This window comes from Rissa tridactyla, chromosome 7 (assembly GCF_028500815.1).
Source record: "Rissa tridactyla isolate bRisTri1 chromosome 7, bRisTri1.patW.cur.20221130, whole genome shotgun sequence".
NCBI lineage: Eukaryota > Metazoa > Chordata > Aves > Charadriiformes > Laridae > Rissa > Rissa tridactyla.
The window spans coordinates 53,877,501-53,901,854 of NC_071472.1; the positions used below are offsets into that span (position 1 = coordinate 53,877,501).

A 24,354-nucleotide genomic window follows, 5' to 3' on the forward strand; every position below is an offset into this window, starting at 1 on the left:
TACAGAGGGCCAAAGCCTAGCATCAAATAAGGTACTGTATCTTATTTTGAATCACCTAATATGGGGGTATTTTCATATAAAACTCTCTCATACATTAGGAAGTGGTTTGTGGGAAATTCTACGGAGAGTATGTTAAAAGATACACAGAAATAGAAATGCATAGACAGAGAAGTTGCACAGAAACAATGCAAACCCACCAAACAGCTCCAGATGCTCTTTGGATACGGAATGTTGCTCGCACTGGAAACCTTACTCCCTTCCTCCTGGTTTGCTAGGGCATAGGCTTTACCATCAAAAACTCCCTCTTAAGAATGGGCAGAGGTAACAGCAGCTGTCTAAAGTAGCATAAATAAAAGGCAAAGAAAAAGACGGCTTATTTTTTGAGGAGGAGAAGGACCAAGCAATAAACTATACTTTGATAAAAGCTTATCAGAAAGTAAAACTTCCCGTCCAGCAGCAACCCTTGGAACGTTTTGGAGATCTTGCAAGAACAGAGAAGAGGAACCACTCCTCATCAGCATTCCTGATCAGAAAACTCATTCCATTACCTGGCAAAACCCAAACCCAGCAACCAAACCACCCAGTACAATCTCAAACCCCATGCCCAGGCCTGCGGCGATCAGGCCAGGCAGGCTGAGACAGGAACGGCAGCCCCAGCTACTGCACAACATGACCCAAAGCTGAAAATGCTTTTGCATAAGACTCGTTGAAGTTTTGGGCCATGATTAGCTGCAAGCTCTGGGCTGAGAGCATGTAGCACTTCTGGTCTTCACCACCTTACTGGAGAAACCTGACACAGTGGCAGGAGCAGTAGCTGAAGGTGTCCCTTAGCAGATGGCAGGCAGTCCTTGCCAGGGCAGACAGCATCAGCTCTGGCAGCAAGCTCGGCAAAATTAACGTTTTGTGGAGTCTTGCCTGACAGCAGCATAAAACTCAACAAGGGAGAAAGTCAACAACTGGTGCAAAACATAAGGGGCCCAACCTGGGGACTTCTGGGCAGGAGGTGCCTGCAGGGACAACCAGGCTCTCGGCTGAGGGTAACTGCCTGACCCATCGCTCCTCGTCACGCTCATTGCAGCCGGTCTTCAGAAGGTCCTGTTAACTCCTTGGTCCAAAAGGAGCAACTGGCTTTGGTCAAATTAACCAAATGCTCAGCCATCGAGCGTGGCGCATGCGTCAACTTCATGGTTCAAAATAACCCAAGTGCTCTTCTTCCAGGCAGATCTATCAACGGTGCAAACCCTCTCCCCAGCTCAGCCCAAACCACAAAGGCGCAAGACTGCCACGTCTTGCCATCACATGCCCGTTGCAGAGATGGGAGCGGACATGAACCTCCTTAAGATGACCAGCACGAGACTGAGCAACAGCAAGGTTAATTCTTTTGCTCTCAGTGACGGATTTGCTCCTGTTCAACTCTTGCAAAAACCAGCCAGACCAGTCCAGCTCTGGACTGGCCTGACACCACAAAGCCACTGCCAAACACGGGAAACCCATGGCTGAGGACATCTGCACTGGACATCCCGACACAGTACTGACGACCTAAGACGACCACAGAGTACCAAGGACACCAGCAATTAAACCCTGCCTTGAACTACCCCAAAGTAGGAGCCGGTGAAGCTGCAGCAGCAGCAGAACATTGAAAGCGGAAATTTGTAGAAACAGAGAAATGAAATGAAAGCCAATTTTGCAACTCAGATACTGCTATAAGAAGCGCTCATCATCCGCTTTGACGAAAGGCCAAAGTGCGATGCGTTAGATCCGGTGTTGACACACCAAAATGAAAAGCAATGTACAATAGGGCCTATCAAGAGAGCCAGAAGTACAAGATGAATGGCATCGCAGCAACTCAGGAAGTTATTCAAAAGGATCCTGGAGTAATATTGCACTTGGACTTCAGAGAAGCAATTAAAGAAGGCAATAAAATTCGAGGTGATAGATGGCCCTGAGGGGAGCATGTAAGATAAAGGGAAATTGCAAAATAGAATATAAAAATCTTTTGTGAGAGCTACTGGAGGGTACCCAGCTTAGCTTCCGCAGCAGAGGATAAATAAGCAGCAGTCACAAAACGACGCGAGGAATGGCAGGGGATCCGTGTGCTGCTTTGCACCCAACAGTGGCATTACCTGATGCCACCGACTCCACCCTCAGCTGAGACGCACACAGCAAAGCTGTGACTGCAGGGGAGGCTTTTGAGCATCACCACTCCAACATGTGCTCCTGATCCGCACGGTAAGGTCCTCAACCAAATAAATTGGACCCACTTCAGCGCTATAAACAAAGTCACTAATGGGAAGGCCATCTAGATGCCAGTGTTTGTTCCTGGAAGGGTCACTGGGTCATGCTTTTAATGACAAATGCATCTGTATCCTTCTGATAGACGCAGGGCGTTATCATAAAACAAAGCAAGCAGCTAAAAATCCAGAAGAGCCATTCATTACCCTGGAAATATCTCTGCAAACAACCAACTCGCGCGTTAATCATCGTAGCTGGTGTAGAACAGCAAAGGCAGAAAAACACCCGAGGTGCTGGGCTGGCCAGACTGCAAACGAGAAGAGGGGTCGGAGGTGCCGACCTCTAATGTCTGCTGAAGTCAGCGTATTCGGTGGACAATGGCACTCGCCATCCTCCTGCATGCACAGACAGGGAGGACTGACGCGGGAGCCTTGGGGGACGCAGAGCCCCCGGGGCAGCTCCTCCCCAGTGGGGTTCAGCCGCTCCCCATCGCTCCCTGCCACCGTCCAGGAGCGGTCTGCGGGCAAAGCTCCCCCGCGTGTTTTGGCAAACAGCATCATCCCTCACCTACAGACCTGCTGTCTCTACTCACCCGCGTGGCCCCAGGCCGCAGCAACCACCGCGTCTCCACGGCGACTCCTCTATTTGCTTTTCAGGTTCTCAGAAACCTGGGTTGGTTGTTGTTTTTTTTTGCTGGGGAGCGATGCGCACGGGATGGAGATGGATGCTGGGTGCACGAAGCTTGGCACGGTGTCCATGATACCTCCCACCATCCTGCCTTGAGCAAACGCGGCTCTTCAGCCAGACCCTGCCCTCGCCACTTTCTGCAGAAGCTGACATTTCTCGGGGGGGGGGAAAATCCTGTTGGGAAATGCAGGTTGGAGCCCAGCACCCGCTTTTGCTGCTAAATGCAGGAACCGCTCGCTGTTCTTTGTACCCCTCTCACCCCGGGGTTAAACCAGAAGTAGATTATTTGGTTATTTATGTCCCAGATGCAGGGCAGCACGTAGAGATTTTCCCAGCCCAACAAATCTCCTACGGAGCCTGTGTCTCAGCTGCACCGCACCGGATCCCACGGGAAGCAAACCCCCGTCCAGCCTGTTATTGCTGTTGGAGGAGCGCAGGAGTGTCCCCAGGATACCACTGCAAATATTTATGTCATTCCATGGGGGCTCTCAGCCCCTCGCCACAACCCCTGGGAGTCTCCTGACGCGCACGAGAGCCTGGGAAGGGGCGGCAGCGACCCCCCCTTGCATCGGTCCCCGCTGCTCCCCGCTGCAGGCGGGCACAGAAACGTGGATCCCAGGGCAAGGGCATAACCCTTAGAGCAACGCTCGTCTTCAGCTCATTAACCACTGTGGGGCCTTCGTAGGCACAAGAGAACTGGGAATTTTCTTTGGTTTTTTTTTCTTTAAAAAAAGGAAAAAAAAAAAAAAGATAAGATGACAGTAATGAAGCAGCAGCTAATAGCAGTGGCTGCGCTCCAGCCAACCTCTCCCAGTAACAGCTCCAGGATGCAGCAGGGCTTGAGGGAGCGGGGTCGCTTCCATCAGGCGCTCCAAGCGGATGCGAAACTACCGACGCAGACACAAAGAGCTGTGCTGGGGATTTCCTGGAAAGCTGGGACGGAATGGAGGAAAGGGAAAGAGACAGAGAAAGCGGGAGGATTAGCAAATTACCTAATGATCGCAAAACTCTTTGAAGATGGAGAGGGTGGGATAAAGCTCTTACCCAAATCCCCAAATATCCTAAACTGTGAGATAATCGCTTGCTGGACTTTGGCCAGAAATCACAGTCCCTGTCATCTATGAAGGGCAACTGCTGAAAATCCCGCTGGCAACTTCCCTACCTGCCAGACCTTGGCTCTTTGCAGTTCTTTAGTGCTTTTTGCCCAACAGAGACAGCGCAGCTGCATCCCCTCTGGAAGGAGCAATCACCTGGTGATCCCCAGGAGGAGGAGGACACCTCGTACTCGTGGGTTGAACCAGAGAGAGGGGCTCCTCTTGCCTCATCAGCACCCCACGGGGTCCTGACCCACCCCAGATCTGCAACGCTGCTCACCGACACATCTCCTCCGTTTGGCTGGGTGAAAGCATCTCCAAGACCCCAAGACAGCCAGACCCCCGAGGAGCTGCCCCGACGAGGTGACTCTGTGCCGGGGGCTGCAAAGGCAAGAGCTTGGAGATCGGTAGCAAAAGGCAAAACTTCTCCTTGCTCCGAGAAATAGCCTGAAGCGTACATCAAGACAGCTGTGATGCTGCAGAGGGGCTAAACGCGAGTAACTCTTCAAATTCTAGGATCAGCGCTGGAAACGCGAGCGCTTCCGAGAGCCAGAGGAGTTTTGGTTCAGCCAGTGGTGTGCACAGCCCGTCCCAACGCCAGGCATCGCTTTCCCCTATTGTGAAATGCTGATAACGTTCTTTCCCTTCTTCGCACAGGGCTTGAGGACCCAGCCTGGAAAGGGCATGGAGAGCAGCACGGCAGCAACAGTGCTTTATCCTCAGGCGCTTTCAGCTCACCCTGAATTGCCACAGCACCTCCGACCCCCCCTGCAAAGGCTGACCACGCTACCCAGCAAAGAAGCTGAAATTTGGCAAAACAATGGATTTTTTTCTTCCAGTCCACAGCACAGGGCAGGATTTGGGGCAGGCAATTACACCATCCTGTAGGACCCTGTACCTGCATCACCCAATACTCCTGAGCCCTTGCTAGCTAAGCTCCACGTGCTCCTCAGCAGGGCTCGCTTCTCTGCCCTTCCAGAGACTCTGGACGCGTCACTACCTCCATCTCTTTCCCCAGACACTGAGGAACTGCCCCTGCCTTGCCAGGAGAGCAGCACGGGTGCAACAGGGCTAACCAAAATACGTCCTGGGCACCGACAGCCTTCGGTGGTCAGGGTTGAAAAACGGGTGTACCAGCTGCTCGCAGCCCCAGAACAGCTGAGATCGGGTCATAATATCTTTCACCCAGCTTGACAAACGGCGAGCAGGACTTTTCTGCCTGACCCAACTCAGGTGTGGCCATAACCCGTGGCTGGACAATTCCTCAGCCATCAGCAGTGGTCTCTCAATAGAGAGGACACCCCTCCTTATTAAAACCCTCAAACTCTCCTTGCTAAACCATTCATTTCTGCAAATCCACACTGCCGGCAGACTGTTTGCTTGCTTAGTGTTCACACACCTGTGGGTTAGGCTGGAAACAGAAATTAAAACAATCATCCCAGTGCCCAAGTCACCCGGCTCTGCCCTCCAGCCACACCGCGGGAGAGGTCCCCACCACTCTTCAGTGCTCCAGGTAAATAAATACGAATGCTCCCACGAGGAGGCAGGGAATCAATATGCTTCCTTCCTTTGTGGTAAATTATGTTCTGATTAAAAGCTAAATGAGCTGAACTCAAATGTCAATTACCATCGGAAAACATCAATAAAGTACGTTGTTACTGTTTAATGAGGTACCCGTTTCTTCAATCCATCGTTTCCCTCGGGGACACTTACTCAGCGTTATCGGAGAGGCTGCAGGTGAAGCGTGTGGCAGCACGGACAGTCCTGGATGCTCAGCTCGGGATGGGAAACCGCCTTTGCACCGGTATTTCTGTGCAATGACACACAACTGTTGGCTGCCAGGGCTGTGCCAGGAGGGGCCTTAGAAAAGACTTAAATTTAACCAGGGCAACTAGAGCCCTTGCCAGCTCTAGTGAAAGCAGCTCAGCTTCAGTGGTTCACCCTCCTTCATCACAGTTCTTCCTAGCAATATTCCCCATCTTGTGATTCTCTGGGAGCAAGGGACAGGATCAAACAATGCCTGCTTGATCCAAATTCGTTTTGTGGCATGGATTGTGTACCAGCGGCTCTTCGATGTCCTTCTTAGGAGACGTTTTCTGGAGGGGAGCGATGCGTTGAGTAAGAGACCAGGGACTCAATTCAGATGCTCTCCCCATTCGTGCGCTCTCAGTCTCTATCACATCGACAGGGCTGAGCAGCAAACCCTTCCCCTGTACTAATAGGCTGAGTTTTCTGAAATTTCAGAGCATTTTCATCCAGAAACCAAAAACTGCTGTCTCTGACAATCCTCTGGGAAAGCTAGGATCAGTCTGCAGGCAGAGGAGCAGAGCACGCAGGAGACAACTGTATCTTGTACGGACTTGAGGGTCCACTACGGAAGAGGCAGGTAAGATCTGGCTTCACCACAGAAGATGGCATAGATGGAAAGAATATCTTCCAGAAGACAATCTGAACCCCCAAGCACCGCATCTAAACATGTAGTTTCTTCTTTTCTGTCAAGGCAGAACTGCTGAGCCCCAGGTGCTGCCACAAGACAAACGGTAGACCCTTCTCCAAGAGACGTCACCAACGCTAGAAGTGAATCTTGCTTGTCACAACCCACAGCAGAGCATCTCTTATGGCTCTTTTTCTTGCCCATCATGAAGGGGAGGCCACCAAGAAGCAAGGCGAGAGAAGCCTCTTCTCTGTCCAGCCACGGAGCATCACTGGGAGAGTCAAGAGCAGAATCAGGGGGGATCTGTGTCATCTCCTACGGGTTTTTTTTCTTCTAGAGGAGAAGAAATTGGGAAGAGAAATAACGAGGCAGCAAAGAAACAACTGACCCAAGGAACTGGTAGATCCTTCCAAAATGCAGCCACGGACCTTTCCCTTCTCTTTTTGGCATTAAAATACTTGTGCTGACCTGCCCCCTTCCCCCTTCTCTTCTGCTTTGGATTCAGCTCTGAAGTTTATCTTGGGTGCTTGCCCTTTTCATGAAAGATGGGGCCACCATGAAATGTCTTTTCCTGCTCCTGGCTCTTTTTTTAATCTTCTGCTCCAGCTCTGACCTGTGTGATGTCGCCCATCACCAACAACTGCTGCCACCCAAGACGCTCTCGACTGCTTGGCAGAAGAGGGGAAGCTGCGCACGCAGTGCTTCGCACATCACTCGCCGGCTCGCGTGGCACCTGACATTTCGGAGGCCTTGCAAAATCCATCTCCGAGCCGACGAAATCCAGCCTGCGGCATTTAGGAGGGTTTGCAGATGGTTACGCAGTGGTTAGGAAAGGTCGTCTTATTATTATGGGAACTGAGTGAGGAGCCCGGCAATTCTGCCAGCCGGCATTGAGATTTTGGGTTTAAGCAACCCAAAAGAGATAAAAACATTAAAGTTTGGTAAAAGTCACCCTGGCCACACTGGACTTTTTTTTTTTTTTTTTTCTTTTTTTTTTTGAAAAGCCTCAGTCAGCTCATTCAATAACCATTTGTGTTTACACAACCTCTTTCATCCCAAATTGTGCTGCAGCATTTCAGAGACTTTCAAATCACAGCTCCTCTATTCATTGACCCCCACATGGTATCAGTTAGGTAGCTGGGAACGTGAGAAAGACTTCTTTGTCTCTCCAAACTGCAGTGAGAGTCGCACACGCTGCCGGGCCTTAGCCCAAACCCATAAAAAACTCAAGACTTTTTAATCCGAGGGCAATTTTTATGGCACTGATAACGGGGTGTGCTGGGTGGGCTTCCCCAGGCTGCCCCCCCACGCCTGCCTCTTCTGCGCTTAACAGGCTCAACAGCCTGAATTTCCCTTGGAGACACAACTGGTATATAAAAGTGGCCATAATATGGCCAAAATGGGCTGTAATTTTCATAAATCAGCCCCGGCACCCAAGGGAGATACCCAGCTAGCCAGAAAGGGGGGTCACCCCATCACACATGGCCTCAGAGAAGGGAAAACAAAGCAGCCCGGGGGTTAAGGGCAGGCAAACCCTACACACAAAACACATTATAGTGCCTTGCACAAATAGAAGCCACTTCATCCCGCAGCCGTGACGCTGGCGCTGCGGGAGAACGCAGATTTGGCACCTTTTATAAGGTGCTATTGCTTGAAATATAGTTAACATACCTGACATTTTAATGTGGTGGTGGGTTCCCCCCCCACACACACACACACACCATGAAGCGTGCTTAAATAAAGGGTGGCACCCTGCCGCTTCCCCGCTGGTGCAGGCGAGGCGTATGGTTTTAAAAAGTAAAAAAACAGGCGCCAGCAGAACAGTGCCACGGATCAGACTGCGATTGACCGCTCGACATCCCCACGCGCGAAGGGGCCGAGTGCTGGGGAGCAAGTTCATCGGGGGGGGTGGTGGGGGGACGAGGACAGCAGCGGCTTCCTCGCATCACACGGGGTTTGGACAAGGAGGCTGAGGCAGGGCTCATCCCCTCGCCCTCCGCAGGTCCCATTTCACAGCTGAAACGGCAAATTTGCCAGCGGCGCTGCCATCACAGCCCATCTAGGCCTCACCATTATTCCCTTTTAGCCTTAATATTAAAAAAACGTCCAAAGTGCATTTTTCCCCCCGTTTCCAAGGCGCTCTGCTCAGCTTTAGCTCACACGCAGGGGCTGTAAAGAACACCTATCTCTTTCTTTAGAGAACATCATCTCTCCTTTTGCAAAGGAAAGGTGAGCAGAGGGCATGACACTTCGGAAAGAACCGGAGTTGTCGTTAATGGGGTCTGAGCTTCGCAGCCTGTTTCATACTGCAGAATATTTTAATGTATTGCAGATGTCCTCGATACCCGTGAAGAGAGATCTTCACACTTGGAGCAAGACCAGCAAAAAAAAAAAAAAAAAAAAAAAAAGAGCCATTAATACAGAATACAACTGACTTAGTTGAATCTCCATCATCCCCTTCGCTTTTATACCAGCTATTTGGGGTTTTACAGAGTTTTCTTCATAAATCAGCTTCCTTTTACGATGTTTCTTACAGCAAAGAACAAATAATACTTAGTGTTGTCATCGCACTTTGCATCTGGAATCCCAGAGCTTTGTAAGAAGATGCATTTTCCTTGCACGTCTAATAGCAAAAGGGAAAGGTAAGAAACTCGTCGGGGCTGAGAAACTCACCCAACAGACTGTGCCTGAGCGTCCTTCGATGTGTCATCCCCTCGTACCTGTAATTTCAGCTCGTACTGCCATAAAAAATGACCGTGACGTCAGAAACTTGGAATGATAATTTGAATTCAAGATCAAATAATAACACGTGTTGGAGGAGTCGGATTAGGTGCTTCGTTTGGGGATAAAGGCACTGAGCTGACAGTCACGGTACCCTGATTATATTCACCCTGTATAAATTGAGTTTATTAATACTGTTTCAGCAAAATAAGAGCAAAAAATGCTCCTGTTAGCTTCAACACAGCTCCATCAGAAATAACACATTTCAAAGAAGCAGGGCATAAAAAAGCCAACGTCATCTGTAAGTTAAATCCATATACCAGGGGGCTGAAGAAGGGTTAGAAATATATTATTTCGTCCAGGTCAAAATAACCACTTTTTCTTTCTATACTTTCTTGTTTTCACGGGTGACAATTCATGTAATCAAGCCCACACTGCAAACCTGATCGATTTAGAGCTCCTGCAGGAGGAGACACCTGAGCCCGGGACGCGGCTAAGCACGTATTTCTCGAATGACGCAGAGGCGAACAAGAAAATAGATCTTCGCTCTATCCAGAGCTACGCGGGCAAAATCCATTTTGCTTCCAGTCCCAGCACGTCACCTCTCCAGCTACACCAATCTATTAGAAGAGTCTTTAAATGCCCTCCCGAACACATTGCTGTCGCCGTATATGTTGAAAACCGTGAATTTTGGTGGGGAAGCTGAGGGCCACGTCATCTGCTGTAGGCAGCTTCCACGCCGAGATGTTTGCCCGCACCTAGCGCCCTACGTGCAACCGAGATTGCGCCTTTCACCCGTCCTCTTCGCGGAGCTGCAGCCTAAGAGGCGCGGGCGCCAGGAGAAGAATGGACAGGCAAAGCTGAACTTTGGTCCCGGGTTTTGCTAAGCTGCTCCGCCAGTCCCTGCCCAGCCGCCCACCGGCAGAAAAGCCTTCCTCCACGGAAAGCGGCAGGATGGGGATCAGCAAAGCCAAAATCTCACTTTGGATCTACTCCCGGCAGCCTTCAGGGGGCTGGAGGAGCTTCCACACCCCCCGGCTGTTCCCCGGTACCTGGGCACATGCCCAGGACCGTACGAGTTGGTGCAATCAAACACCCCGAGGTCGCAAGGGAAAAAAGCTGCCTTTGCCCAAGGCTTCACTGTGTCCTCTCCCCGGCTCCGCTCAGCGCTTACCCCACGTTCAACAAGTCCTCAAACCAGAGGAAAACCTGACTCACTCCCTATCATGGTCATCAGTCATCCATACATGTGGCTTTGGTCTGTGGAAAAAGAAACCGGTTTAATTTTCCAACGGTTTATGGCCAGATATTCCTGTTGGCAAAAAGAGCTGTGAATTTTTTACGGGGGCCCTTTGCTCCTTACGCGTTTGTGTTCTCAGCTCCTTCGCCTGGAACAACTCCCGCTGGAAACCCGAGCGGCTGCAGGAAAGATACGGGGCATCGGGGCAGCTCCGTCCCACACCATGCGGCTTCGCCAAAGCATTTTGTCCCCTTTCCCTGTTTCACAGGGACGGGCAGACATCGTCTCGGGGGCCAAGAGCACCAGCAGCACCCACTGCCTCCTGGTTCAGCGAGGGGCGGCTGTGGGCTGTGCCTGGGGCCGAGCCGCTTTCCGAGGAACCCGCCTGGCACCTTTCCACAAGGCTGGAGAGAGGCAGGAAGATAAAAGACTGCCCCAGGCAAGGTCACGGCCATGGGGAAGAAAACACTTGTTCAAATGTCTTTGATCCTACGCAAACAGCCCCCTCGAACTCGCGCTGGAAAACTTGCTGCACAACATGAGAGTTTCCAGAAGAGCAAAACTGCCTCTTCTAAGGCGTAATAAACCCCCAAAGGTTTAAAATAGCTGCACAAGGTGATAAATACGGAGTGCAACATCTACGGGCATCGCTCAACACAACGTTCACGTGCAATGGCAGCATTTATTCGATACGAAACCTTCCCCGGCAGCAAAGCCCCAGCCAGAGCGGGGCAGTTGCTCTCGCCCGGCTCCATTGGCGTTTCCGGAGGCACCGCGCGGTCGTGCTGCAGGCACGTCCCGGCCCCTCCGGGAAGGGGTGCTCAAGACACCCCGTTTTGGTTGAATCACCATATACATTTGTGAGCAGGGATGGGACCGAATCCAAACCCCGACTTCCAAGTGATACGGAAAAGAGTTTTCACTTGGCTCCTTTAGCAAAAGTCACCCGAACACAAACGCCTCAGGGAAGGCTGGGATCTCGGCAGGGTCCAGAGAGACACCATCCGGCCTTTACACACTGTATCCTGACATCCATATGAAAGCTCACCCAAATGATTTCCGCACTCGGGCTCATTCAAAGCACTCCAGGCTCCTCCAGCGCAAGTTAAACTTCTTGCCTTGCTGCTGGTTTGAATTTACTCGCTGGAACAAGCATCCACTGAACTGCGCTGAGCCACAGCCACGTTGGAGAGCCCAGGCCAACTTTTTTTCTGGCCATACAGACCAGGACGTGTTTACCCAGAGCTCGGAAAAATGATTCAACTTTTATTTTAGCTCAGAGGAGAGACCAAGGGGTCACCTTTAAGCTAAGGGTGGTATAAATAGAGGCTGCGTGGAAAGAGCAACGTACAGGGAAGTGCTCTCGCCAGGAGGGAGGAGGAAAGCGAGACCCCAGAACTCCAAGCAGACACGTATTTAATAGAGCAGGTTAATAGGGACCAGGGTCCAGGTCAGCCCCATCTGTCCCTCCTTATGGACGTGGGCAAGTTCACAGCTGCCTCAACCTACATACTCACGTATATTCGTGCCACGGGATGGAACGGCATGCTTTTGGCCGGCAGAGCAAAAGCCAAAACTTCTGCAACAGTCCTGGCCCTGAGCTTTCTCCTGCTCTCGTAGGCGGCTGCCAAGTCTCTGTCAAAGAAACTGCGGGGAGGGAAAGAAGTCTGGGGGAAAGGAGGACCGGATGCTGGAAAATAACCCAGGTGACTAAGGCTTGCTGGTTTGGGGGGACATAAAGAAAATCAGTGTCTCGGAATATCACAACCAAACACCAGGATGAAATTACTTTTCGCCCAGCGCACAGAGCTGCCAAAAAAAAAAAGGGGGTTTAAAGCAGGGGTGGTGGCACCTAAAGCCCAAACAAGGCTGGACCAGGAGCTGAAGCACAATCCTGCTGTTGCTGGACTTGTCACCTGCCTGGTCCCTACTTTCCTCTCCAAGGCAACACCTGTATCAACCTCCCAGGGATGCTCCAGGACTTAGCAACTGCCTGTCAGCCCCTGAGGATGCCTGACGGAGCGCCTCACCGCGCAGCAGAGTATGGCGATATTTTCTTTGCTGTATCAATACAGCTGTTGCCGCTCTCATGCGAACACTTGCCACCTGCCGGCATTTGCCGCAGCAGCCTTGTAAGGGACCGCCAGCCCGGAGAAGCCATCGCTTGCTCCAGCACCAAAGCAACCGCATGGCCTGGTGCAAGCCCTGAGCCGTGCAAAGGAGGGGGAGAGGAACAAATGCATCCAACGAGCAGCATCTCATGCAGAAGAGCCTCAGTGCTACACAGGCTGGATTTATTCGGGTTTGCTATTGCACGTTTTACCACCACGGTTTGCCAGAAGCCCATGATTCAGCATTAGGAGTTTGCATCTCTGTGCTTACACTGGCACTAACTTCTTCGCAGCATTTAATGCCAAAGGAAACATGCAGGGAGACATGCGAAAGCAGGTATTCGGCAGCGGAGCAGTTCGCCATTGCATCAGCGGCCTCGGGTTATTTTTACGAGGAGCACAGAGCGCACACTTGGCCGCGGCTCGTTAGTCTCCCAGGGCAAAACGTGGAGGAGAAACCAGCTTAGTCACGACGCTTTGGAAAAGGGTAACCTCAGCGGGGGAACGGGGCCTCTCTGCCTGGAAACAGGCCCGTCAAAATAGGTTTCTTCAGTTTCCCATCTCATTGCCCCATGGGGGAGGAGAGAGGAAAAGATCTTTTTCTCCATAAGAAAAGGGAAAGGGATATATTGGTATCCCAGCATGGGTTTACCTACTCAGCACAGGGATGTGTCTACATCTTGAGCTCACACCGTAGGACATGGGACATCCATCCTCAGTCTGGAGATGGAGATTTGGGTCCCTGACGTCCCCGAGCCATGTCTGCACGCTGCTGCACTCGCTCCACCCTTCCCAACGCGGCTTATTGAGTGTAGGGAGTTTTATGAAGCACTTCCAGAGCCAGTTTCACACCGTAGCCCAGGCAGACACACCCCGAGCATCACAGCGGTTTTTCTTCAGCAAAATTAAAGGAACCTTTAAATATTCCCAAAAAGCAATTTCCCCCATTTTTAAACAGTGGTGGAGGTTATTATTAAGTAAAACATCCACAAGAAACAGCAGTGAATGACTCTATCCCTTCATACACTCTTACAGGAAATTAAAGACGCATTTTTAGCAGTAAGTACAGGAGAGCGATGCCTGCAGGTCCCAGCTCGGACCCCAGCCCTGTCGCACCAGGCACACCATGCCCATGGACGGTCCCTTCCCAAGAAGAGCTTAAAAATTCCACGTGCAAATCAAAAGGAGGCAGGAGATGGGTAAAAGCCATACAGTTCAGCAGCAGAGATGAGAGCGGATGAGCTAGCTCGGAGTTCGCTGTCTCCAGGAGGAAAAAACAAACAAACCACCCCCCTCCCCAACAAAATCCAAGGATACAGAGTGCAACAAGTGTGCTTTTGGCAGAAATTCAGAGGCCTGATGAGCTCACAGGGACCTGCTGGGAGATACAAACATTCCCTCCAGGAACACCCGAAAAATATCTGGGGTTCACTGTGTGACCCCCAACAGGAGCTGGGTCTCACTCTTATGGCCCCCCTGAGATGTGGCTGGGACACTGGTGGTGCTGGCCTCCAGGAGGACCGCGGGGAGGGCTGCACCCCTCCATGTCACAGAGGATGGACCCACAGACATCAGACACCCACCCCACCTGCGGCATTTGCACCTCTCCTCCCGGCTCCAGGTGACGTCAGTGTATCAAGTCTTACGTGCAGTAATGAACCTGGATGATTGATGCCCTGGCGCTGCTCCAGGCAGCATTTTCCCAAGGGCAAAAAAGGCATGGGAAGAGTTTGGAGGACACGGCAGGAGAGTGTTGGGAATAACGTGGCCTGGGAGGTGGTTCCTGGTGGCCCTCAAACAGAGCTCCATCACATCTGCAACATGACCAGAGCCAAACGCAGGTTACGGGGGTGGAAGGGCTTCCTTTTTGCTCAAAGTGAACTTTTTGGTAGCTTACTGGTTCCAGACAGCAAGTTCAGGGAAGCCACGTAGCTCCCACACTCCCAGAGAAGGTCTTAAGATGAAGACATCCCACCAGGAAGCTCTGCAAACCCTCCTTTGGGCTTACCAGAAAACATCACTCAGCCTCTTCCTACAATTCCCATCATTTGTTTTAAATGTGACTTTAATTCCTGACAGGCACTGTGCAGGGGAGAAAAAAAACCCACGACCATGATAGATGAGCCTTCAGCTCCCCCACCACACTCTGACCTCTATCAGACAACACGAAACACAGACAGAAACGTGTCTTTAGGAGGAAGCCCATTAACGGGAGTTTCAAGAGGAGTTGAGGGAGCATCAGCAACTACAGCTCCCGCTCACCCTACAGCCTGCACCGTGCTTTGCAGAAGAAAGCCATTTCCTCTGAAAGGCGCGTATCTTACATATTTGCAACCTGTTCATCTTTGGTGCATGACACGTCACCGTGACTGTAGTGCCAGGACACATCACACCGATTCAGTGGAGCTCCCAAAAATTACAGGTAGGGAACTGCAGCACAGGACTAAGCGATTAAAAATCCCCAGAGATCTGATGCCGCCTACATCTCCTGTGATCAATGTCTAGTAGCTTTTGGTCTTCTCTCCTATCCCTCTTCCTCCTCACCCAGCGTGTTTTGAGAGATCAGATGTTTCATACCTTTCTAAGCCTACGCTGCTCTGCGAATCAGACACAGATGATATTGCTTATTTAAAAGAAAGCCTGGGGAAAGAAACCTTAATTATCCAAACAGCCAGTGGCCACCACACAAAGTCACACTTACCATGGAGGAGAAGGGAGGGAGCCAGCCTGGGATTTTCAAAAGCCCTTATGCTGCTATAGCTGCCAGTGAGCAAACGGGGCCGAGCGTTTTAAAAGCCCAAATCTGCCTGGGGCTGCGCTCACAGAGAAACCTGCCCATGTCCGAGCCCAAACAGCAGCCCACGGAGGCTGCGCTTTGTTGGGAACCTGGCCTTGAAGACACAAGCCAAGGACTCTCTCGTCATTTGGGGTCATGATAAATATTGCTCAAGGGCGGGGAACGGCCTGTTACCCTCGCGAGGCAGAAAGTGTTCCTGATGGGGTAAGGTCTTTAACACAGAAACACAAAGTGGCAGAAAGTAGAAATACAAATTTTGCACAGGCAAAACAAACGGCTAACACACAAAATACAAACATCATGAGGCGAACGTCACTTGGTCAGCTAGAAAGCCCAATACCGTGCAATCAAACCACAATCTCCGAGCAGGTCCTCTTCATCCAAAGACACCCAAGCACAGCAGTAACCAGGAGGCTTTTTCCCTGGCACTCAGGGAGAAGCTCCATGCTCCCAGTAGAGCGGTTTCCCAACCTACCACAGTTTTGGAGGTGCGACGGGACCATGGTACCTACCGGTTTGGGGCAGTGGATGTATCTAGCAAGGCTGATGATCAAGTCGTGAGTGATTGGATCCACTAGGTTTCGAAAGCTGGCGTATCGATAGAGGACATCATCCAGAGAGGTCGATTCCATTCCTAGATCCTGCAGAAAACAGGTAAATGAGCAACATTAGATGTGCTACAAAAGCCAGGGCTAGCATGGATCTTAAAATTAGCCCACATTGGTGGTCCCCATGAAGAAGCCAAGAAGAAAGTGATCCCCACCACCATCCAACACAAGGAAGGGACAGATGAGCACGTCAGCCTGGGGAAAGCTGCACTCCTGCACTTGATCTGCTCTGCAAAGAGGCGTTAGGGCTGCAGGATGAACACGCCGGTGCCTCTCGCAAGCCATAAATCCACCGAGCCAACAGTATGCTTACAACAAGGTAAAATCAAAGATGACTCCAGAGAACAGGACAGCTTGATCGCCATGAAACTGGAATTGGAGAATAAATATAGCATAGATGTGCTGTATTTATTCTCCAATAATATAATAATAATATTGGTCAGCTGGCACACGGATGAAGGAATGAGACTAAAACTGCAGCAAGGGAAAGAGGAGGATAAATTGGGGGGGTGTGAAGAGCAAAGTGCTGGACTAGATTGCCTGGGGAAGGGGTGGAGGCTCTGCCGTTGGAGACCGCACATGGATGTGTCAGGAACAGTTCAGATGGAGCTGATCCTGCCCTGGGGATGGATCAGACCTCCTGAGGTCCCCTCCGAGAGTATTTTCTCTGATTTTCAATGCTTGGACATAATAATTTGAGGAATTTTGGCAGAGAACTCATCATCATACGAAATACGTTAGTGCACAGGGACAAGGAGGAGTAGGGTTATATATAGTTTACTCTTTTTACATTGAATATTTTATCTCCACTATGTTTTGTTCCCCAGCAGCAGCCGATTAGGGGACAGGACAGCACTCCTCTCAGATGAATGCACATTGAGGCGAGGTCCATCAGCCACCCCACAGGATGGCCAGAGGCAGTCCATCGAGGCGATGTGCCTCACAGGTCCCATCCAACACCAGAGGTCCAGGAGAGCTGGCTCATTTCTCCAGTCCTGCCTTACTGGGTGAGCTTGAGCAAGCCACTGCCCTTTCGCCTTTTATTTTTGACATGAATGAGATGTTTTGTATTTCTCTCCAAAAGCCTGCTTTCACTTTTAAAGAGTGAAGCCCAGAAGCAGCCTCCTCTGGTTGGTATGGATAGGATTTAGGAAAATGAAGACCTACAGGTTCTACTGCATTTCAGGAAATTCATCTCTCCTTCGGGTGTCACATCCACCTTCCCATAGCAGAGACACCACCACACCTACCCCAAGGCATTTACTTTCCAGATGACCTCTGCAAGACTCAGTGAGCAGGGACATACCCAGGCTGAGACCTGTTTGCCACCCCGCCATGCGTTTTGGCAAGACAGAGCCCCTACACTACTAAACCAACGTGGAAACGGTTGTTTGACAGCCACCACTGAACACTGGAGATGTAACTTGGTAAGGAAGAACCGACCACCAGCATCGTTCCAGTGCAAACACCTGTGTAGGAAGCCACAACCTCTGGTCCTTCAAGCCCTCAACTGGCAATGGGAGCTGGGTTTGTAAGCTGCAGGACTGGTCCAGCTCTGAGTGTCTATTCCCACTTCCTGAACCACATCACTGCACGAATGAGGAATAATTTCAACTATCCACGAAAAAGCAGGCAATGGTGAAATCCTCATATCTGTATCTCCAAGACCCCCAAGAACAGCCACGCTGGAGACAGAGACTTATCCACAACTACATCAAATGCCAAGTCCTCCTCCCACGTAGCTGGTGGCATCTGGCATGAAGAGTTTCATGACGTTTGAAAACACACGTGTCTCTGCAGGTGAAAAGCAATGGCAGCGCCCCCAGGGGTTAATCGCGTTGCCATCAAACCAAACAGGCCCAGTTCTATGCAGAAGCTGAGGCTGAAAAGAGCTGAGCTGCAAAAATGAGATGGAAGTTTCTGGTGACGAAGGAATGAGCAATGCAAGAAACATGCATAAAAGGGAAAGCATTTGGCGCTCTGGTCCTCTTCTTAGGGAAAACCAACCAGCTACAGAGATGAATTGCAGGAGGGGACGCCAAGGGCAGGGGGTGCCGTCGTGTGGTGCTGGGAAAAGCAAAACATAAAAGTTATTTATAAGGTGCCAGTAATAGGAAGGTGCCATGTGGGAGTCTCAGCCTGGCTAAGTGACTCAATTAAAAAAAAAAAAAATAATGAAAAGTGTCAGACACACAGCACAGGGCTGGGACAATCTTATCCACCATCATCCTGCAAAAAGCAGCCTTCCTGACCCTCTTTTTATTTATAGTTTCGACTATATAACTTGTTATGCATTGAACATCTTGCACTTCTGCAGAACTTGCCATGGGAGGACATTAGAGCATCTCACAAGCGCAAATTGCACTTATCACCGACAACCACAGGTACTTAGGATGCATTGTAGACAGCAAATTATCCATGAGCCAGCAGTGTGCCCTTGTCGCCAAGAAGGCCAATGGCATCCTGGGCTGCATAGGGAAGACTGTGGCCAGTAGGTCGAGGGAGGTCATTCTCCCCCTCTACTCTGCACTGGTGAGGCCACAACTGGAGTACTGTGTCCAGTTCTGGGCTCCCCAGTTCAAGAGGGACAGGGAACTACTGGAGCGAGTCCAGCGAAGGGCAACCAAGATGATTGTGGGACTGGAGCACCTCCCTTATGAGGAAAGGCTGAAAGAGCTGGGACTCTTTAGCCTGGAGAAGAGAAGGTTGAGCGGGGACCTGATTAATGTTTACAAGTACCTAAAGGGTGGGTTTAAGGAGGACGGAGCCAGGCTCTTTTCAATGGTTCCCAGCGACAGGACAAGGGGCAATGGGCACAAGCTGGAACATAGGAAGTTCCGTTCAAATACACGGAAAAACTTCTTTACAGTGAGGGTGACAGAGCACTGGAACAGGCTGCCCAGGGAGGTTGTGGAGTCCCCTTCTCTGGAGATTTTCAAGACCCGCCTGGATGCAGCCCTGAGGGATGTGCTTTAGGCAATCCTGCTCTGGCAGGGGAGTTGGACTAGATGATCTCTAGAGGTCCCTTCCAACTCTGAAGATTCCGTGATTCCGTGATTTAAAAGGAAGGCATCGCACAGAGGCATCATCTCCCTCAGGGAGCTGGGCAGAGCAGCTCAGTGAGATGTTACGCCCCGCGGATGTGAGGAAGGAATCCATCTCAAATACGCGTCCCAGCCAAAGCACCGCAGCTCCCAGTCCTCCCAGTACAAACGCAGCTTTTGCCCCGCCACGTAGAAGTGCAGCAGGGCTGCATAGAGCTGCCGTCGCGAGAAATCAAAAAATCAACATGGCAGTAAGAAAGTAGCTTTATGCGGTCTAAAAACTATTAAAAAAAAGGAAAAAGAAGATAATCACAGACCTGACGACCTGAGTAACCTCCCTTTGTACATATCCACATGGATAAACACCAGGCAGAAAAACAGAAATACAATTCAGAAGCTTCAGCTATCAGAAATCCACGATCCCCGTCAGTCCCACGGCACAGATGGGGACAGGAACGTGCGGCCGAGGGTGGGGACTGTCCCCAGGTGCTGGCACCACTCTACAATTTAATCAGTTTAGGTGTGTGTTAAAAGCCCCCTGAGAGCGCCTTCCTCCGGCCGACGTCCCCGAGCTCAGCTGCTCCAGGGTCACAGTCTGCAGCTCATTGTTGACAGCCACACACGCAATTTGTTAATAATTTACATGAAAAAGTTCCCTTTCTCCTGCCCCCAGTGTTTTAATACCGCAAATCCAAGCCAATGACAACTTGGCGCCCTGCAGTAAACTGGAGCCTGGCCTGAGCTCAGAGATGCTCCGGCCCCAACGAACCGCGTGGGAAGGCACATTAGTTGTAGGTGCTGATGCTCTGTGACTTCAGACAGGCTGAAAATGATCATCTTCACTTAAAAAGTCATCTCTTCCATCTTAAGACACTGGCTGTAGCAGCCAGAGGGATCTCGCGTTGTGTGCAATTACAACTCGCGCCACAACCGAAGTGACAAGTCTTCATCGTCCTGGTTTCCTTGTTATTTTTAGGGGCATCGCTGCAGCACTGACTGAGATAACACTTTGCTGACTCTTCGACTGCAAACAAGCCATTTGGTAAAAAAAAGCCGAGGCGGTTAAACCCACACGAGCGGGGCTGTTCTCCCTTGCCGGGAGCACCAAAAAAAACCCTCAAACCAACAAATCCAACTGGCCACTAAGCCCAACCACCCAACGCGCCCACTGATTGCAAACACGCCTAGTTTGAAATACAAAGCGGACGAACTGACTTACGATCTATCTCACGGCTTCTGCCAAGTTTGCACTTAAAAAAAAAAATAAAAAAAAGGATTAATCTCAGCGTTGCAATGCGGAGCCGAGATGCGGGCGTGCGCTGCGCTCCCCAGCAGCGGCACTGGGACGGCCAGCACAGCCCACCAAGGCTGCTCCGGCGCCGTTGGGTTTAATTAGGCTGGAAAAACTAACTCCTTCGTTCAAGACCATCTTCATCCTCGTGTATTTTGGCACCGCACAGCTCCGCAGGTGACTGTACGGAACTGGGTGGGTTCAGGAGCTCAGGCTCCTTTGCAAGAGGGGGCGGGGGGGGGGAAAAAGGGGAGAAATAGAAATTGTGCAGATAACGTGCAGGGAGATCCCCAAAGGAAACTCCCACTCGTTCAGGGAGAGAAACACCTCTCCTAACAACCAGCGTGGATGTTGCCTTCCCAGTTTGGTCGAGCTCAACATTAGGATTAAGCAAACATCAAGCAGAGCTGGATTTGGCCCACGGTCATACGGCATCGCTGGAACCACCACGCGCTGCCGAAGGAAGCAGTTTGGGGGCTTGGTAGAAGTAATCCCGCACACGCCGCTCTCAACACACTGGGATCTTTGAGGATCAAACCAAGCTTAGCATCTTGCCACTTCCCTTTAAGCATCTCAAAACTCTGACAATTTTCTCTTAAGCTAAAATTAAAACGTAGAACCAATAAATCAGAGAATTTTCTCCTCCTCTCTCCTGGGAGAGCTTACATTTTTCACATGAAGTATTCCCTCCTCCCTCCTGGTACACATTTTTTATGCACAGATGTCTTTCTCAGCTGCTCCCTAAATCTCTCTGCCACACCAGCATTGTCTCTTTTCCACCACATGTAATATTTTAAAGCCACTCAAGGCTGAAACTTGTTCGAGGCCAAGTGATGAGCTCATCTGCAATTTAATAACTTAACACCAGTTCACGCTGTCAGCAGCAAATCACGAATCGCTGGCTTTGGAGAAAACGCCCAGCATCTGGCTCCTGTCACTTGGGTGTTTTCTCAGCACGTTCCCTTTTCCTCGGGATATCTACCTGGATAGCAAGTGCAACTCTCAAGTAGGAAGGGTGTAAGCGTTTAAAACGATGGTATTTACGAGTCAGGCAGGACCATGGCTTTCTTGGTGTAGGCTGGAGGGGGGCTTTTCTAGCGTGCACCCAAACCCCCGCACCCTGCTGAGATGGCTTGGGAAGGTTTGCTCACGTGTGGCAGGAGAAAGGGAACATCTCTAGAACATCTCTGCATCCCTGAACCACCTCGAGTCCTGACATCCCCACGGACACTGGCAGGAGGGGGCCAAGAGGACATTTCCAGAGCAGCACATTCAACAGCACATCCGCCCGCGCGAGGCAGCCGGAGCCGACTCGAGCAGGATTTGGAATTAATGACACAAAACAAGCAGAGAAAGTCAGGAATGCAGAAATGACTGAAAGCAACCCAAAGGCTGCGAGCGGATCAAAAAAGCACCGGGGAAGGAGCCACAGACGCTGAGCACATCAGCTCAAGTCTTGCTTTGCCAGGCAAGGCTAAGGAGCAGGGAGAGGAGATCACTTTGGGACTAAGTAGAAAAGCAAAAGTCTTGCTCAATCCATTTCGCTGCGCATCCTCCCTGCCGTCACTCGTGACCTTCCTGCAATTTGTTTGATTTATTTCCAGCTTTGGGAGGCCAAGAGAGAGTCAAACCACTCATCGGTCCTTGGGGATGGCTTACCCACTGGAAGGAAAGCTTCCTGCCACCAACTAGTTGCATTCAGCCTCCACAGGAGGAGCCTTCTGCAAATGTAGCAATGCAAAGCTATTAGAATTTTTAAAAAAAAACAAAAAACAAAAACCAAATCAAACCGCACCACAAAAAAAAAAGTGAAGGAATTTGAAATTTAAATCAAAGAAGTCCAGCAGAAAAATGTAATGCCTCCCTCCACAACAGCCAGCGACGGAAACTTCCCAGCCACAGCCATGAAAGGCATAAGAGAACCCAATTATTTGGGAAAAACACCAAGCCAGGTGAGAGCCCAGACACGGTCAGGTCTGCTGCTCCACAGAGCTAACGCTGTGCTCGATGCTCTCTTCAACCTGGGTCCCTTTCGCAAGCCCCAACCACAGAAACCGCCTTTCTACCCAAAAACCAGCCCAAACTAAGAGCTCGCCATTGACTCCCCCAGGCCAACACTACCCAAGCAATGCTGTTTTCCCAGTGAAAAAAGAAAAATAAATGCAAGGCATTTAGGAGCTGTACTCCCGGTTTATCTTTCCCTAGTGCCAGGTAAAACGACTTGTCATTCTCCTCCTGCTGCCTGTCAAAAAATGCAGCACGACAACAGCTACCAGTTGAGCAACAGGCTTTTGAAGCTCCAGGTTGTGCTTCACGCAGTATCATGTAATACTCCCCTAAGCCACAAGGAGCCATAAACAACGGAAGTCAAGCCCGTTTTCGCTTCTTAAACTATTTATCACTGCAAATTGAATTGCAATTAGAGGAAGATTCAGCAGGTCCACGTAAGAAGCCATACAACAAAGCAGGTCATGCTGTCGCTGCTTTCATTAACACGGAAGCAAATGCAGTTACCAGCTGCCCAAATGAGGTTACTGTGTAAAAACCACCCCGAGCTTCTGCAGTCACGGCTGCTCATAAACATCCCGATAGCTGCTACTTTGGCCAGCACCTCTTCCAAAACTGTTTCTTATCTCCACTAATAGCCAGGGCAGCATAATGAATTTCCAAGCGGAGAGACTGGTATTATAAACAAGGCTCGGGCACGAAGGAAGAGAAGGATTAACATTGCGGGCAATCAATCATCTGCAGCAACTTATCTGGGAAAAAATGATTTCACGAGGTGAGCATTAGGAACGTGGTGAGTAAGGTCAGCTCAGAGAGAGAGGCATGTGAGATGTGACTCAACAGCACGCACGGCGTGGGTTGCTCAAAGGCTATGGGGTTGGTTTTCTTGGAGGACGTATTTTGCTGCTCTACCCCCACGCCTTGTGAAGCACCCCTTTGAAAACAAGCAAAAAAATTATTTCTTGCCTTAAGTCCTTAGGATGTTTGGAGTCCATCGCAAGTCCTCCAACGTCTGGTTGACTTATGAGGTTAGCAAGCCACTGTAAAACTTGGTGTTTGTGGATTTGCCAGCTGCAACCGGCTATGGCTGGCCACAGCGTCCAGGATGAGCCTCCACCTCTTTTGCATGTGATGAGCCCTCCAGTATTTGCTTCACAGCTGGTAGGTTTGGTGCTGCTTTGCTTTCGAAGACGAAGCAACATCGAAGTGCATGGCAGGAAAGTTTATCTGCCTGGCGGATTTATCGCAGCCCAACAGCCCTGGTCATCCGCATACACCCCCTATAAACCATCCCTTTATACATTGCAATAAGGTGTTTTACACATGCTATAAACAGCTTAATTCTTAACTAGGTATCCTAAGGAAACAAGGCTGAACTGGTCACGCTGTCCATCCGCCTCCTTCTCCTCTCCCCCAAACAGGTCTTTAACACATCAACCAATTTCATGGGTTGAGAGAAGAGTAAAGCAGCTGAAAGGTAACGACTTTCCAACAGGTTTTGGGAGAAAACAGACCTCAGCAATGCAAAGATGCCCAACTTTGCACCTTTGAAGAGGGCAGGCAGCAGTTATCAGCCACACAGGGGTCTGGCTGTCACCAGGCAGCCGGTGGTCGGACCAGTACGTCTGGATGGAGCATTGCAGAAGGCACCTTGGGAACCTCCAAAAAAACCCAGCAATTACTACTGCAAATTTCTATGTCTAATCCACCAGAAGGGTGCAAAAATGGAGTTTAAACATGTGGGATATTTTCTGTTTAAGAGAGGAAATACCAGTTTGTAACCAACAATTGCTCATTCAAGCCTCAAGTGAGGGTGCAGTTAGAGAAGAGTCAATGTTTCAGGGAAGAAGTAAACATTTCCCTGGCAGATTGACTCAAATAATAAATGGTGGCAGCTTGAACCCCCTCCAGGAGGCTGGAATTATTGAAACTCGGAGAGACGGATTAATGGGCAGAGATACGATGGTGCCATCCATCCAATAAACAACTGCGAGTAAGAGATGTGCAGAAGAACGCGCTGCGTTTATTTTAAACTGTGAGGCAAATGCAATTACCCCAATTGGAGTTTGGCCAGACCACAGCTAACAG

General features: G+C 50.4%; 1 protein-coding gene across 1 annotated transcript in view; it reads right to left on the reverse strand.

The window, feature by feature from the left end:
• Window positions 1-24,354, reverse strand: part of LRRC75A (leucine rich repeat containing 75A) — a 93,037-nt gene that overhangs the window by 43,216 nt on the left and 25,467 nt on the right. Inside the window, exon 2 of the mRNA XM_054209557.1 lies at window positions 15,829-15,957. Coding sequence (XP_054065532.1) covers window positions 15,829-15,957 — 129 coding nt within the window. The remainder of the gene's footprint in view (window positions 1-15,828; window positions 15,958-24,354) is intronic.